This window comes from Melanerpes formicivorus, unplaced genomic scaffold (assembly GCF_026170545.1).
Source record: "Melanerpes formicivorus ecotype bairdi unplaced genomic scaffold, bMelFor1.0.p_v2 SCAF_6, whole genome shotgun sequence".
Classification (NCBI taxonomy): Eukaryota; Metazoa; Chordata; class Aves; order Piciformes; family Picidae; genus Melanerpes; species Melanerpes formicivorus.
The window spans coordinates 25622759-25638067 of NW_027142358.1; the positions used below are offsets into that span (position 1 = coordinate 25622759).

Genomic DNA, 15309 nt, shown 5'->3' on the forward strand with positions numbered 1-15309 from the left:
ATCCAAGTGCTGAAACACAACTAAGCTGTCTGGAAGGAAGGGGATCAACCTTCCAATACTTCTAATCTGATAAAAAGTAAAACAACAAAAAAAAAAAGAGTTGTAAAAATTGTAAATGACTATGTCACGTGGATGAGTTGCCTACCATGAGGTATTCAAATCAGGAAATGTTGGCTCAACTCCCTGGGTGCCTCAGTTTCCCTTTCAGTAAAACAAATGAAAGAGTGGCTGGGCCTTTGAAATCTGCCCCAGTGGAGATCCCAGACGGTTTAGATCGCGCCCTGGGAGCGCTGAGAGATTTAGTTCCCTAATGTTTGTAAAACTCCCTCAGATCTTGAAAGGAGGAGTGCAGAGTTTTATTTTAACGTTCCCAGAGGCAGCGCTGGGTAACGGCTGTCACCTGGATTACAGCCACTCTTGGCAGAGCATAATTATATCCATGATCCTACCTGGCACTGAAAGCTTTTAGGCCTCCATGGTGGAGTTGGCCTGCCCTGCAGTGTTATCTGAACCTGCTCTGCTACATGGCAGCCTCCCTCAAATCAGTGCTCTTCTGGCCTAAATACAGCTTAATTTGGTCCAATTTGAACAATAGTTTTTCAGTTTAGCTGCTATCAACATCGTTCCTGATATAAGTGAGGAGGTTGGAGGCCCAGTGCTGCACATAGAATCATGGAATGGTTTGGGTTGAAAGGAACCTTAAACATCTGCTAATTCCATCCCAGCTCCTGCCATGGGCAGGGTCACCTTCCACAAGACCATGTTGCTTAAGGCCTTATCCAACCTGGTCTTGAACACCTCCTGGGAGGGGACAGCAACAACTTCCCTTCTAGTGTCTCACCACCCTCACTGTAAAGAATTTCTTCCTCATTACCTATCTAAACCTAATAATCAGAGCCAGATATCACTTTGTGATTTATAGATGGTTTTTGCACACTGGAGTGGAAGGAAGCAGAGCTCTGCAATAAAAAACTTGCGGTTTCCTCTGAAAAGACTTGTCAGTGAAGATGACATGCTCCCCCACTCTATGACCATGTCTTCATAGCTTACATAGTGTAGCCAAGAGGACAGAATTCACATGAGCTGGAGAGTTGTGGTCAAAAGCTTCCCTTCATCAAGGACCTCTCTTGAGTCCTTATGGAGAAAGGAGAGAGAGCAATGTCCATGCATCTCACAAAGCTTCAGATGTACACAAAGGAGAAGCAGCAGATGCTGTTTGCACTGGGCTGGTTTGGCTTAAGGCAGCTCACCAATGCCATCTGGGCATGGTGGTGGGGGTGGTGTTTTTCATTTGGGCATGGCTTTCACTTATTTAGCCTGGAGAAAAGAAGGGTAAAGGGAGACCTTCTTGCTCTCTACAGCTACCTGAAAGGACATTGCAGTGAGGTAGATGTCAGTCTCTTATTCCAGGTAACAAGTGATACAACAAGAGGAAATGGCCTCAGCTTGCAACAGGTTGGATATTAGGAAAAATGTCTTCTCCAAAAGGGTCATCAAGCCCTGGAACAAGCTGCCCAGGGAAGTGGTAGAGTCACCATCTCTGGAGGGATTTAAAAACCCTGTGGATGTAGTGGTGAGGGACATGGATTACAGAATCACCAAGGTTGGAAGAGACCTCAAAAATCATCAAGTCCAACCTGTCACCACAGACCTCATGACTAAACCATGGCACCAAGTGCCATGTCCAATCCCCTCTTGAACACCTGCAGGGATGGTGACTCCACCACCTCCTTGGGCAGCCCATTCCAATGGCTAACAACTTGATGATCTTAAAGGTCTCTTTCAAGTAAAACATTTCTGTGCTTCTCTGGTGGTGAGAAACTTAATCAGTGTGGGACTTAGGGTTCAGGGATGGATGGAGGGCACCAGCATTTCAAACACTGCCTTGCTCTGCTGGCTAGAAGAAAGGTTGTATATCCTAACACTGGGAAACTCATCACCTGCCTGAGTTTTGCATTTATGCTTTTCTAGCAGATGGGAAATAGTACTGAAAAACTGAAAATTTCCAGCTAGATGAGGCAATGGGGTTGGGAAGTCTGGGGAGCAGGAAAGGATCAGGTGAGTTTGCTTTTGCAGTGGCAAAGGCCTGTTCCTGCTGCCATTAACTCAGAGGATTTAATGAGCGAGTTCTTCAGCTGCTCCTCTGCCTTTGACCCTGAGCTGAACTCTTGGGTTAGGAGCTGACTTTTCATTTAGGACTTAGGAGGCCTTATTCTGCAAGATACATCAGAGCCCAGATGGCTTAGAAAAATCCAGAGAGCTCCAACCTGAGAGCAGCTCTTGCCACGCACGTTCCCATGCTCTTTTAACAGGCTGGGGCTGCTCTGCCAAGTGTGATTTCAGAGGAAGCTTGGAAAGAAAGTCCAGGCCTGTCTGTTGTCCCTGCTTTGGAGAAATTTTAGTGCTTTTGCAGTGGGCAGAATAACCAAGAGAAAGAGCTTTTACAAAGCTTGGACCTGTGTGTCCTGCTTTCTGTCTTCCTAAGACATGTCCTCTTCCTCCATGACTCACCCCCTCAATGAGAACAAGAGACTTTTTAGAGCAAAGAGGACAAAACAGCAGAAGCTGTCTCCTCAGAATTGTGGTGCTGTGGTCATTTGTTTGTGGATCTGCAAACATCTGTCATCTCTAGCCTGGGGAGTTCAATCCCAAAGAGCTCTGGTGTAGTCCAGACTGAATGGCTCCAGCCTGTTTGTATGCGGAGCTGTGCACAGTGCCGGGTGGCTGCCTGCCACCCCTCGCCCAAGGTGGATGTGTTTCAGAAGTGAAGCAGTTTGCACCTACATAAATATTCAAGTGCCTGTGGGTGAGGCACAGGCTGTGCCAGTCAGCCTGTTAAAATATTTCCTGAAGTTTGCTGGGAGGGGTGGCTGCTGGGGGGCTGCAGGGTTTGCCTCCTTACCAGTCAAACAGCCTCTCCTGCCATGGTGACACCTCTCTGTCCAGACACATCCCTGCAAAACAGGGAGATGTCTCAGTTCTCAGTCACTGCTCTGGCATCTAGGGGATGATGGGATGAAGAGCAGACCTGTGAAGAAGGACTTGGGGGTGCTGGTGGATGAGAATTTGGACATGAGCCAGCAACATTGCATTTGTAGCTCAGAAGCCAACTGTGTCCTGGGCTGCATCCCCAGCAGCATGGGCAGCAGGTGGAGGGAGGTGATTCTTCCCCTTTGTTCTGCTCTTCTGAAACCTCACCTGCAGTCCTGGGGCCAGCTCTGAAGTCCTCAGCACAGGAGAGACATGGATCTGCTGAAGCAGGGGAGTAGAGGAGGCCACAACAGTGATGGAAGAGTTGGAACCCCTCTGTTGTGAGGCCAAGCTGAGAGAGTTGGGATTGTCCAGCCTATCAAAAATAATGTTCCAGGGAAACCTGATTGTGGTCTTTTGGCACTTAAAGGGGGCAATAAGAAAGATGGGGACAAACTTTTTAGCATAGCCTGTTGTGACAGGACACAGGGTGATGATTTAAACTCAAAGAGAGGAGATTTAGGCTAGATACAAGGAAGATATTTTTTACAGTGAGAGTGGTGAAATACTGGCCCAGGTTGTCCACAGAGGTGGTAGAAGCCCCATCCCTGGAAATATTCCAGGTGCGGTTGAACAGGACTCTGAGCAACCTGCTGTAGCTGAAGGTGTCCCTTCTGACTGCAGAGAAGTTGGACTAGATGACCTCTAAAGGTCTCTTCCAACCCAAACCATTCTGTAATTCCATGACACTGACCCTGAAGTCTCTATAGTCTGGGGAGGGGACCTGGTTGCTACTCTCTGTTCCTGCATGGTGCTATATTTGCACACCTGAAGACTTCAAAGGTGGCCTCTCAGGTGTCTGTTCAGCTTTTATCTCACACCTGGCTCTGTACACCAGGCAAGCACACCTTGGCTCTGAGCAAATACCCCTGCTGTTGCTTTGTCCTTATCCTGCAAGGCACTCACTGGAAAGCTTCTAATTAGAGCCAGATTGTTGGTCTTGGCCCTTCTTGTTAGTGTTTTGGTTTGGGATTATCTGTTTTCAAGTCTGTTTAAAATGCATGGCTAGAGGATATCAAGGTCAGTTTATCTGTGACAGAGGAAACATTTTCACACAGTAGCAAAATGTTTGGAAGAGAGCAAAATTAATAGCTGATCGCTTAATCCTGATTAAGCTGGCAGCTGGGAGATATTGGTCAGAGTGTTCACAGCAAACTGTCCCTCTCTAATGTTCAGGGTAAACGAGCATAGGGCTGTGGTCACCTTAACCCTTCCCGTGATGGTAGCCTCACATGCTGGGCAGGCACCTGAAGTGGAGCATAGCTTTTCCTGCTTCCCAGCACAAGGGCTTTGGACAATGTTATCTCCTTGGGGAGGAGCAGGACCAAGATGTAGCTTTCTTTACCCCAAAATCTCCTGGGATCAAGCAACAGTCATGCAGGTCCAGCTGAGCCCAGGCAGAGCACAGGGGGCTCTCTTCATTGGACACCCTCCCAGCCATTGCTGCAGCTGTCACCTGGTTCTTGAAGTGAATCATACAATATGTGATATTATATGATCATACCACAGAATCACAGAATAGTATGGGTTGGAAGGATGTCTGGAGATCATCAAGTCCACCCCCCTGCCAAGGCAGCTTCACCTAAAGAAGGTCACACAGAAAGACATCCAGGCAGGTTTAGAATGTCTCCAGAGATGAAGACTCTGACACCTCTGGGCAGCCTGTTCCAGTGCTGTATCACCCTTAAATTAAAGAAGCACCTCCTCATGATTAGGTATGACTTCCTATGTTCAAGTTTGTGCCCATTAACCCTTGTCCTGTCACTGGGCGCCACTGAAAAAGACTGGCCACATCCTCCTGACACCTATTCTTTAATTATTTAAAAGCATTTATGAGATCCTTCCTCAGTCTTCTCTCTTCCAGATTAAAAATACCCAGTTCTCTCAGTCTTTCTTCATAAGAGAGACATTCCAGTCCCCTGATATATGTGGTTTCATATAGTCCACAAAAGCTGCCCTGAGAGAGTGCCCAGGGGGTTAGCAGCAACCGATTTTAGAGGTTTAAATCAAACCCAGGGCTCAGCTAGAGAAGGCACCAGCTTAGACCTAGTCCCAGCTTTGGTGATGTTTGAGAATCCTGCTGCTTTCATCGCTGTTGGTCACTTTCCCACCCATCCTTTTTATTTTTGGTGTTTGCTTTCTGAGGATAGGTAAAACTCCTGACACCTCTCAGCCCACCTGTTTGATCATGTTCTCACCCTCAGAGTTATAAACCAGAAAGCAATTAGGAGGCTGCCACAAGAGGGAGGGAGAGAGGCTCAACAGTCCCACCTTTCGTGCTCAGGTGCTTTATTATTCTCCCCAAACACATGTTCCACATTAAAGGCCATGCATTCTTAATGCAGCCACTGCCAGGCTGTCTCCACACAAACCAGATTGCTCTGGGTTGGGCTTGCCTTCAGTATTCACAAGGTCACTACATATTTGGACCTCTGGCTGTTGCACTGTGGTCAGGTTTATTTTTTTTCCTCCAGTGCCCAAGCTAACACAGATCAGGTCTGGAAATACCTAGAACTGTCTTCAGGCTCCCAGGGAAGGAGTGGGGCTACTGGAGTGAATGGGTGGTGATATGACAAGGCAAAGGAAGAGCTTTCTGGAGAGTACCCAGCAATGTGCTTTCCCCGAGGAGATGAGCATGGCAGGGGCTTAGTTTTATCCTGGGAAAAAATCTCATTGAAAACAACACAACTCCTGCTGCTGGAGATAGCATAAACACAGCCAGTACCAGGTCCTGCACAGAATTAATTCTTCACAGTAGATCTCGGTACCGATCCACCACTTGGTACTTCTGGAAAAAAATCACAGAATCCAATGGTTTGGGTTGGAAGGGAGCTTTAAAGGTTATCTATTCCACCCTCCCTGTAGTGTGCAAGGACATCTTCAACTAGATCAGGTTGCTCAGAGCCCCATACAACCAGACCTGGAATGTGTCCAGGGATAGGGCATCTGCCACCAAAGATCAGTGATTATTTCATCAATGTCAGACAACAAACTATTTTTCCATGGGGCAAGTGAGAGGCACAGAAGGGAAGTGACCTCAGTTACCTCGGGCAGCACCACTGCCAAAAACAGCAGCTGGCTCTCCCCCTTCTCTCCTATCCTTACCCTTGCTCTGTCTCTCCATTCTGGTGCTCTGCTCCCCTCCCACTTGATGGAATGAGAGTTCTTCACTCTCCCAGACATCCAAAGAAAGACATTTCTCCAGATGTTCCTCCCTGTGGCACGTGACAGGCTTTCAGGAATGTCCATTGTATGCTATAAAGATAGATACTATTCTAATCACTGTCCTTGGGCAAAGAGGCTTAGGCTTCCTGTTTTCCTTGTTACCCTTATTCCACCAAATGTCATCCCCCCAACCCCGTAGGTGCACCCACACAATAGCTGACTTTCAGCCTACACTTGTATCCTCTGCTGTCCAATCCAGAAGATTGATTGTTGTTGGAAGTAATTTCTCCAGGATGCTGATTGTCCTTTACAAACTGCTGTTGCTGACCACTGGGACAGCTTGTCTTCCTTTCAGCCAAATACAGGAGATACAAAGCCATGGCAGCCAAAACCTCTCTGCCATAGGTGAGTGGAGTGAAGCTATTGTACAGCTGCGGAAGCAGGCCTGAATTAAATTGGAGAAAGTGGTGGAGTTCTGGCTTCATGTCAGGGTTCTGCTATTTGCTTTTTCATATGGTAGAGAGCATTGCCATCTCTGAGCTTGTGCCACCTCTGAGCTTGTACTTGGGGTCTTTCATGATCTTTCTTTCTGATTCTGCAGAGCTTCTACATATCCCAGTCATACTCTTGGACAAACCCTCCTCCCTCCTGTCCACTTCTGTCCCAGAATATGGAGGAGAGGAAGAGGACCACATTTCCCACAAGGAAGCTGTCTGGGACAAAGTAACCCCAAGAGAAGAGCCTCTTGTCCTGTCGGTTGAGGGAGACCAGCTGTTGTGGAATGACTCACACAGCAGAGGCTACAATGATGGTGAGGGGACTGGAGCATGTCTCTTATGAGGAAAGGCTGAGAGACCTTGGGCTGCTTACCCTGGAGAAGACAAGACTGAAAGGACGTCTTATCAATTCTATCGATATCTAAAGAGCAGGTGTCAAGAGAATGGGGCCAGCCTGGAACAGCTTGCCCAGTGACCCCATCCTTGGAGACATCCTAGATCAAAATTCTTGAGTCCCTGAGCAACCTCATCTAGTTGGAGGTGTCCCTGCTCATTCCAGGGGGGTTAGACAAGATGACCTTTGAGGGTCCCTTCCAATCAGATGCATTCTATGTTTCTATGATTCTGATTTGTCTATTTTGATGCCCTTACTGTGCTCTCTGGGATTGGTGCCATCATTCAGTTCTCTTTTGGGCACATGCTTGAGTCTCAGAAGTCACTGTGCTGGCAAAAATCCCTTCTGCTGCTCTCCAGGGGACTTGACTTCTGCAAGTGATCCTTTAGCATATTTGTGTTTGAATGTTCTCCATTCCAGCCCGGGCACGTATGGCTTTTCTTTGCTAGCTATTCAATGAACCCACTCAGAACTGGCTACGGCATTTTTTTGCTTTGCAGAATTCTTTCAAGTGTCGAGGAGATGCTGGGGTGAATAGTGGGAGTGTTTGTGGGCATCCAAGCACTTTCACGCCTTGTGCTCTTCTTTACCTCTGAGTCATGAACAAAAGCCTGAGTCTTTTCCATAACCTCTGCCAAATCTCAGCCCTTTCTTCCATCCTCCATAGCAGCCTTTTGGGCCTGAACAGCCATCTTTTAATTCTGTCTCTGTATTAGGAGAACCACCAGGTAGAAAACCACCCTCAGTTAGCCTTATTGAGTTATGCCTAAGAGCAAAACAGACACACTGACCTTAGCTACCCTTGTGTCATCAGCTGTTCCCATTTCTGAGATGAGAGAAGACACAGGTGGTGCTTGTTCCTCCAAAGTTTGGTTTTAATGTGTCCTTTTGCAAGTCTGAAGCTGATGTTGCTGGATGAGCCTGAGGATCTCACATATTGCCATCCCTTTTCTGTCCATTGATTTTCAGGGGCCTTGCAGTTACTTCTTGTGTCTTCTTACTCAGCTAAAACTTGATCCAGTTGAAGGTGCAGGCAGAAAAAACTGGGGGCAAAATTGTTTTCCTACTCCACAACCTCTCTGGGCAGTCTGTTGCAGGTCTCTGGCACCCTCACAGCAAAGAAGTTTTTCTCATGTTCAAACTTAATCTCCTGGCTTCCAATTTGGGCCCATTACCACTTGTCCTGTTGCTGGCCACCACTGAAAAGAGTCTGGCCCCATTCTCTTGACACCTGCTCTTTAGGTACTGATCAGCATTGGTAAGATGTGTTCTCAGTCTTGTCTTCAGACTAAACAGCCTGAGGTCTCTCAGCCTTTCCTCATAAGAGACATGCTTCAGTCCCCTCACCATCATTGTAGCCTCTACTGTGTGAGTCATTCCACAACAGCTGGTCTCCCTCGACTGGTAGGCCGAGAGGCTCTTCTCTTGGAGTTACCTTGTGCCAGACAGCTTCCCTGTGGGAAATGTGGTCCTCTTCCTCTCCTCCATGTTCTAGGACAGAAAAATGGACAAGAAGGAGGAGGATTTGTCCCAGTGTACATGACTGGGATACATAGAAGCTCTGCAGAATTAGAAAGAAAGATCACTAATTTTCTTCTTCAGGGATCCTTCACTCTTTTTCTCCATCTAGAGTGATAGGGTAGAAAGGTTTGACCATGAAACACAATTGAATCCATGGAGATGAAGCAGTCTCCTCCCGTGTGTTGGATGCCTCTCAAAGTACACACTGTATTTACAAATGCAAATGAGTTTCATCATCATGTTCTGGAGTATAGTCATAATTATTGTCCTTGCTGTAGGCACATGGACATTTGGGCATTGAACTAATGCAACATACTACTATATGTTATCCTCAGATTTAGTTGCTTGTAAACATGTTTGGTTATCTTTGTTCCCTACATGTGGTTTGTGGTTTGGACAAAAAGATGAGTACATGGGTTGGTTGGCAGGTAGGTGATTATCTGGGTCAAAGATAAATGCTCTCTTTTTTTATTCCTAAAACCATGGAGCAGAGGACTTATCTGTACAATCCTGAGGGCAGATGCTGATTCCATCTTAGGTTTGGAAACACCTGGTAGAGTCACAGTGTGGCTTCATTCACAGTAAATGAGACCTAAGAAAGTGGAAGGTGGTGAGTGAATTTTTTGGGGGCAGGATAGTGGTTTTGAGGGAAAACAAAAAGGCTCCTGTGATTCCTGAAGTCACCGTGATATTTCTGTTTAGTTTCCTCTACAACATAATCAACACCAGTGATCTCTTCTCTGCCCTGAACAGCATGTGTTTCATGGCCATTAAAGAGAAAGCAGCTCAGTCTTTCATGTTCTGCAGTGGGCTTGTGTTTCCCCCTTCTTTGTCTCACGGCCCTGGTATCACTGATAGTCTGACAGAATGTGTTTAGCTCCCAGAACTATTAAAAATGTAGCTCAGATGGTGCTGATGGGAGGATGACATCTCCTGAATAATTTATTTTAACTGAAAATATTTGTAAGGCTTAAGTGTTAGCAGAACTCTTCATTTTAACTCTTCATGAGGTGGCGGCTTGTAGTGATTCACTTGCTGCGGCGAGAAGAGGCTTGGTCTGTTCGAGAATGGGTTGGACATCTCTTGTCAGCCAAAGCCTCCATTTCCTTCAGGGACTGTCAGACTGTTAGCTGTGGTCCTTTGGAGGCTGGAGGAATGAGATCTGCAAAAGGACTCCAGTGGGAAGCTGGAGGTGTTGGAAGAAGTCACTAGCATCTTGATTGCCTTAGGAACAACAAGGTTTTTCCACAGTGGAGGAGTGGCCGCACCTTGAGTACTGTGTCCAGTTCTGGGCTTCTCAGTTTAGGAAAGATGCTGAGTTGTTGGAATGTGTCCAGAGAAGGGCAACAAAGGTGGGGAGGAGTTTGGAACGCAAGCCCTGTGAGGAGAGACTGAGGGAGCTGGGGTTGCTTAGCCTGGAGAAGAGGAGGCTCAGAGGAGACCTCATTGCCATCTACAACTTCCTGAACGGAGGTTGTAGCCAGCTGGGGGTTGGTCTCTTCTCCCAGGCAACCAGCACCATAACAAGAGGACACAGTCTTAAGCCACACCAGGGGAGGTTTAGGCTGGATGTTAGAAAGAAGTTCTTCATAGAAAGAGTGATTGGACATTGTAATGGGCTGCCCAGGGAGGTGGTGGAGTCACCATCACTGGAAGTGTTTGAAAAGAGACTGGATGGGGCACTTAGTGCCATGGTTTAGTTGCTTAGATGGTGTTGGGTGATAGGTTGGACTCAATGATCTCAAAGGTCTTTTCCAGCCTGGTTAATTTTGTATTCTGAGTGAAAGAGGTTGTAATTACTGGCCACAAAATATTTACTGTAAGCAAGGAACAGTTGACTACCTTTCTTTCCTGTCAGCAGCTCCATTCCTTGGGAGCAATGGCTTCAAGTACTTGCTCTCAGGAGTAAGCTGCTCCCATCACCCTGTCCAGGATGAACTAACCAATTTGTTGCTGGTCCAGGGATTTGTGCAGGAGTTGGGGAACCAGAAGGAAGGGGAGCAGTTTGTGTGATCATAATCTTAACGGCTCCAGACATCTCACACAGTCACAGAATCATGGAATGATAGGGATTGGAAGGGACCTCTGGAGATCATCTAGTACAAGCCCCCTCCCACAGCAGGTTCACCTAGAGCAGGTTGCACAGGACAGTGTCCAGGTGGGCTTTGACTGATTGCAGAGATGGAGACTCCACAACTTCTCTGAGCATGTTAGAGCAACATGCTGGAGCCTTGAGAGTACATGCAAGTGATATCTGGGTGGGTAAAAGTGGCTTGGAGTATTCTTAGGTGATGCTCAGAGCATGCTTTTGTCAGCACACTGGTTTTCATGCTCAGGGCTACAGTGGTTGAAGGCTGGGTACTTTTGCTCTTCTTTATACATGTTGAAATTGCAATATAGACTAATTGGTTTGTGCAGAGTCACAAAGATATCGTTAAATGTGGGTGGCAATCACAAACCATAGTTTTTATTTCAGTGTCTGTCATGGGACTGATGCAATTTCTACATGGAGCCATGGCTCCACAGGACATGGCTTTGCAGACCCAAGATTGGTGTACTGGAAGGAAAACAGGGTCATTGCTTTCCTGTAGAAACTGTGTGCAGACAACCCAAAGTTCCAAATTCATGCTGGCAGGAATCCAGTCAAGAGGCTGAGGTCATCTGCAGGGGTTTTTATCAGTCACATTCTTGGCATTGGTGTTAAAAAGGCCAAGATAATTTCTGTGATGGATATCTAAGAAAGGCAAAGATTCTTTCTGTGATGAATATCTAATAGGTCTTTTCCTCTCTCTTCTGTTTACATACAAGTATTACACATAGATAAATCCCTCTCTCAGCTGTGTGGGACTGGTTTCCACTCAGGACAAAGGAAGCTGCTTACAGGTGGCAGAGAACAGAATTTGACCCATACTTTATGGACAATTTCATCACTGAAATTCCTGTAGCCCACAAATGGCCACCTGCCCTGAAGAGCTCACTGCTGATTCACAAGCAACTTACTCCTACTGTCTCACTCTTCTTCCTCCTGTTGCTGGTCTTGTCACTTGCAGGATTATTTCATTGCCTTTTAGTAATTCCTCTTGGTTCCTACCAAAAAGGTAGGTAAGGCACGTTCTGGGCTTGAAGAACACAGAATCTGTATTGGGGATAGGGAATGGCAAGAGAGAAATCAAATGGGACCCTGCAACATAATAGGTGAAATTCTGCTGTTCTTGAAGTCAATGCCAAAACCCATACATGACTTTCAGCTAGCCAGGGCATCATCCCAAACAGTTTGGGACTGATCCATCCTCCAGCCCCTTCTTTAGGTCTTGGCCACAGATTCATCTGTCACTCTTGATCTTAACTCCACTTAATCTTGAAGAGACTGGAAAACCTCACTCTGTCTGGCTTTTTCATAATGAAGTCTCGATGTGCTTACATAAAAGAGCTGATTATAGTTATGGTTCACTTGGGGAAGCCAATACATGGAAAAGCAAAGTGATGTACCTGAGGTCACACACCAGGACAGCGTGAGAGGCAGGAGTCAGTTCTCCATGTCCTCTGTTCCTTCCCAGCCTCTCTTGTAAACCCAAACAGCACTAAAATGAAAGACTGATTCATACCAGGAAAAGCGAGATTTGAAGAAGCATCAACTCATAACCAACCTTGGAGTCACTGTGGCTCAGTGGAAACCCTGGAGTTAATGACCTCTGCATAATGGATGTATTTTTGTGTAACTGAATTCCAAGAAATAATTAAATCCTTCTTAATTATTGAGACAGGAACTAGTAGGAGAGAAGAACCAGAGTCTTTAGGTCGGATTCATCTTAATACATCACCAGGCCTAGCAAAAATTTGTCTTATGAATAAATATACCCTATAAATGAGTCCAATAAATTTTCCCTTGTGAAATAAGTTGTCTTCCTGCTTTATGTGTCATTTTAAAGGAAGATAATTGAAGATGAATTTTCTTCATTACAGAGAAACAGCCATTCAAAATGAATAACCGAAACGCTAACGCGTATCTGTATCTATGTGCATCTGTGTTTTGGGGATGGTGCTGACATCTGTGCAGGGCATGTTAGACTGAGACGGACTTTCCAAGAGCTGCTGGAGTGGAGACCAATGCTGCTTTCCAACCTGGGGAAAATTCTCCTCAATTCCAGCTTTTTTGTGCATTAGCAATTACTTTCAAACATTGAAAACTCAGCAGCAGTTGCCAAAATCTGTGTTGCCTCCCAAGGAAATGTTCTTAATTTCTTGGGGTTTAGATGCCAAGTATGTGGCTAAACTAAGGTTGATGATAGCAGAGGTTTGGATTTAGGCAGATGGTGAGTCCGTGCACAAAGCTAGTGGCTGGAATATGCACACAGCCGTGACTATGCTGGGGTTACATCTGTGGAAATGTAAAAACATTAGTTTTAAAAGACATTCATCTTTTCCACATTTCCTGCTCTGGTTGGAGGTGATTTTTACATTGTTTTATTCTTGGCTGTCACAGTGCTCTGAGTCTTCCTGCCTGAGAATCTCTCCTTGCAATGATTTTACAGCCTCGTGTATTATGTACACGTGAAAAATGGTGGCTCGATTAAGAGGTTTCTTGGTTTCAACCAGAAAAGAAATATATAAAGTCACTAGAAAGCAGGTTTTATGAAGAAAGGCTCATATATGTCATAAAAGAAACCAGAATGGTCTCTGAATGAGGTATAAAGGGACTTGCTGTGAGCAGAAGCAAATTGAAACTGGGTCTTGCTCTTTGATTTTAAGACTTCATGTTTTAATGCCTGTGAAATACAAGTGCTCATATGCACCTGATGGGCTCTGCAAGCTCCCCACTATTTTTTTTACAACATGATGTGGGTCCCATGAAGTTGTCAGACACATGAGGATGTTTCTTGCAGCCCTGTCCCTGCAGTAGCAATGAAACATCACTTAGGCTATGAAGGGAAGGAGAATGTTGCATTGCTGCAGAACTGTAAGGATAGGGTTATAAAATTACCATGCCTGCAGATTCCAGATGTGAGCCATATGATTGCAAAGCCCTTGGATAAATCAGCTCTCTCCTAAGCCTCCTCAACATCTGTCTAACCTGGAAGTGCAGTTTACACCTCATGCTGGGACTAAAAAGTCTTTTTGGAAAAAACTCCATGCAGCTGATGAAGTGTTTGCTTAGGATTAGGTGCCGTGGTTAATACTAAAGAGCACTAAAAAGTGTTGCTGGCCACTGTCCTGTGTTGCAGTGGCCTTGAATTTCCTCTGTGCTAAAGACGGATGTTCATGCGGTTTGAGTGGCTTTTGTCCTATTCCCTGGGCTCAAAAGAAAAAGGAATACTGGGCTTTTAAAGATGGAAAGTTAGGCTAAATATAACAATGTTTCCTGGACCTGAACTCACCACAATACACCGTTCCAGCAGTACTTCCAGCAGGAATGCAAAATGGGCAGGTCTGTGTGTATGTTCTTTGGGGTTTGGTTTGAAATAAACAGGGAGGTGTACCCATGTGTAAGGGTGGTGGCTTTGGGAAAGCAGGAGTGCAGGGCTGTTAGGAGATCCTGCCTTTCCACTGCTGGGGTGAGCCCCTGTGAGGCATCCGGCCGTGTGTCCTCTTCCCGAGAGCGATCAAGTTACACTCCTTGAGCTTTGCCATGGTAGCAGAGGAAGGGAGAGTACAAAGGTTATGGAAAACAAAACATTAATTTTCTTGCCCAGCTGTGTTACAAGCAAAGTGCAGCTTATTTATACCCCCAGCATACCCTCCATAAATCAGGCCTGCTCTCCAGCAATGCATTTAATGAGAACTATTAAATGATTTCATGATGTACTCATCGTTACCATCTGATAAAAACCAGTGCTCCCTCCAAGGACCAGCACTTTTCAATTGTAGCTTTTTATGCTCAGGGAAAGGAGGTGGTGGTGGGGAACAAAGCCTTGGGCAGTGTCAGACGCATTCTGCAAACGTCTCTTGCAGGCACATTGTGTCAAGAGGATTGATCGCTCGCTTGGACCGAGCTGGAGTCTTGCAGCTTTTAATTAGGGAGATGGGCTGATGACGTGAGTAGCCCCCTGGTTTTATGTAATACCTTTCCAGCAGAAAAGATGCGATTCCAATCTTGCCTCTATCCACCAGCATAAATCACTGCCTTACTGGCCAAGGTGGGTGTTGCTTTCTGGGGGAACATGAGATTGGACCCCAGCCCGTGGTGCACAAGGAAGCTGAGGTGCTCCACAGCATCCATGCACAGGCCCCATGTGTCTCCCATGCTTGAAAAACGACTTGTTAGCTCTTTGTGTAAGTGAGTTCAAGCCAAAAGGAGGGAACCTGTTGCAGGGTGGCATTCAGGAGGCTTCCCTAACCACAGAGTCATAGATTGTAGACTTGTATAATGTTTTGGGTTGGAAGGGTCCTCTAGAGGTCATCTAGTCCAACATCCCTGCAGTAAGCAAACTCCTGACCAAGCTGTCAGCCCGTGGCTTGGACAGCAGCACTCTGTGCTCAGTTAGGAACTGGCTGGAGGGCCAAGCCCAGAGAATGGTGGTGAGTGGTGCCACATCCAGCTGGCAGCCAGTCACTAGTGATGTTCCCCAGGGATCAGTGCTGGGCCTCATGCTTTTTAATATCTTTATTGATAATCTGGACAAGGTCCATCACCAGTACGTTTGCAGATGACACTAAGCTGGGAGGAGGTGTTGATCTGTTGGAGGGTAGGAGAGATCTGAAGAG

At 46.2% G+C, this 15309-nt stretch overlaps 1 protein-coding gene across 2 annotated transcripts in view; it reads left to right on the plus strand.

Annotated features, from left to right (window-relative positions):
* The window catches only part of LHPP (phospholysine phosphohistidine inorganic pyrophosphate phosphatase), a 106913-nt gene that overhangs the window by 70612 nt on the left and 20992 nt on the right, over nt 1-15309 (plus strand). The window contains exon 7 of one of the 2 annotated variants that reach the window (XM_068140176.1): nt 14557-14639. The exons of the other annotated variant lie outside the window; for it this stretch is intronic. Within the exon in view, the coding sequence (XP_067996277.1) occupies nt 14557-14635 (79 nt within the window). The 3' untranslated portion in view covers nt 14636-14639. The remainder of the gene's footprint in view (nt 1-14556; nt 14640-15309) is intronic. 2 annotated transcript variants of the gene reach the window in all.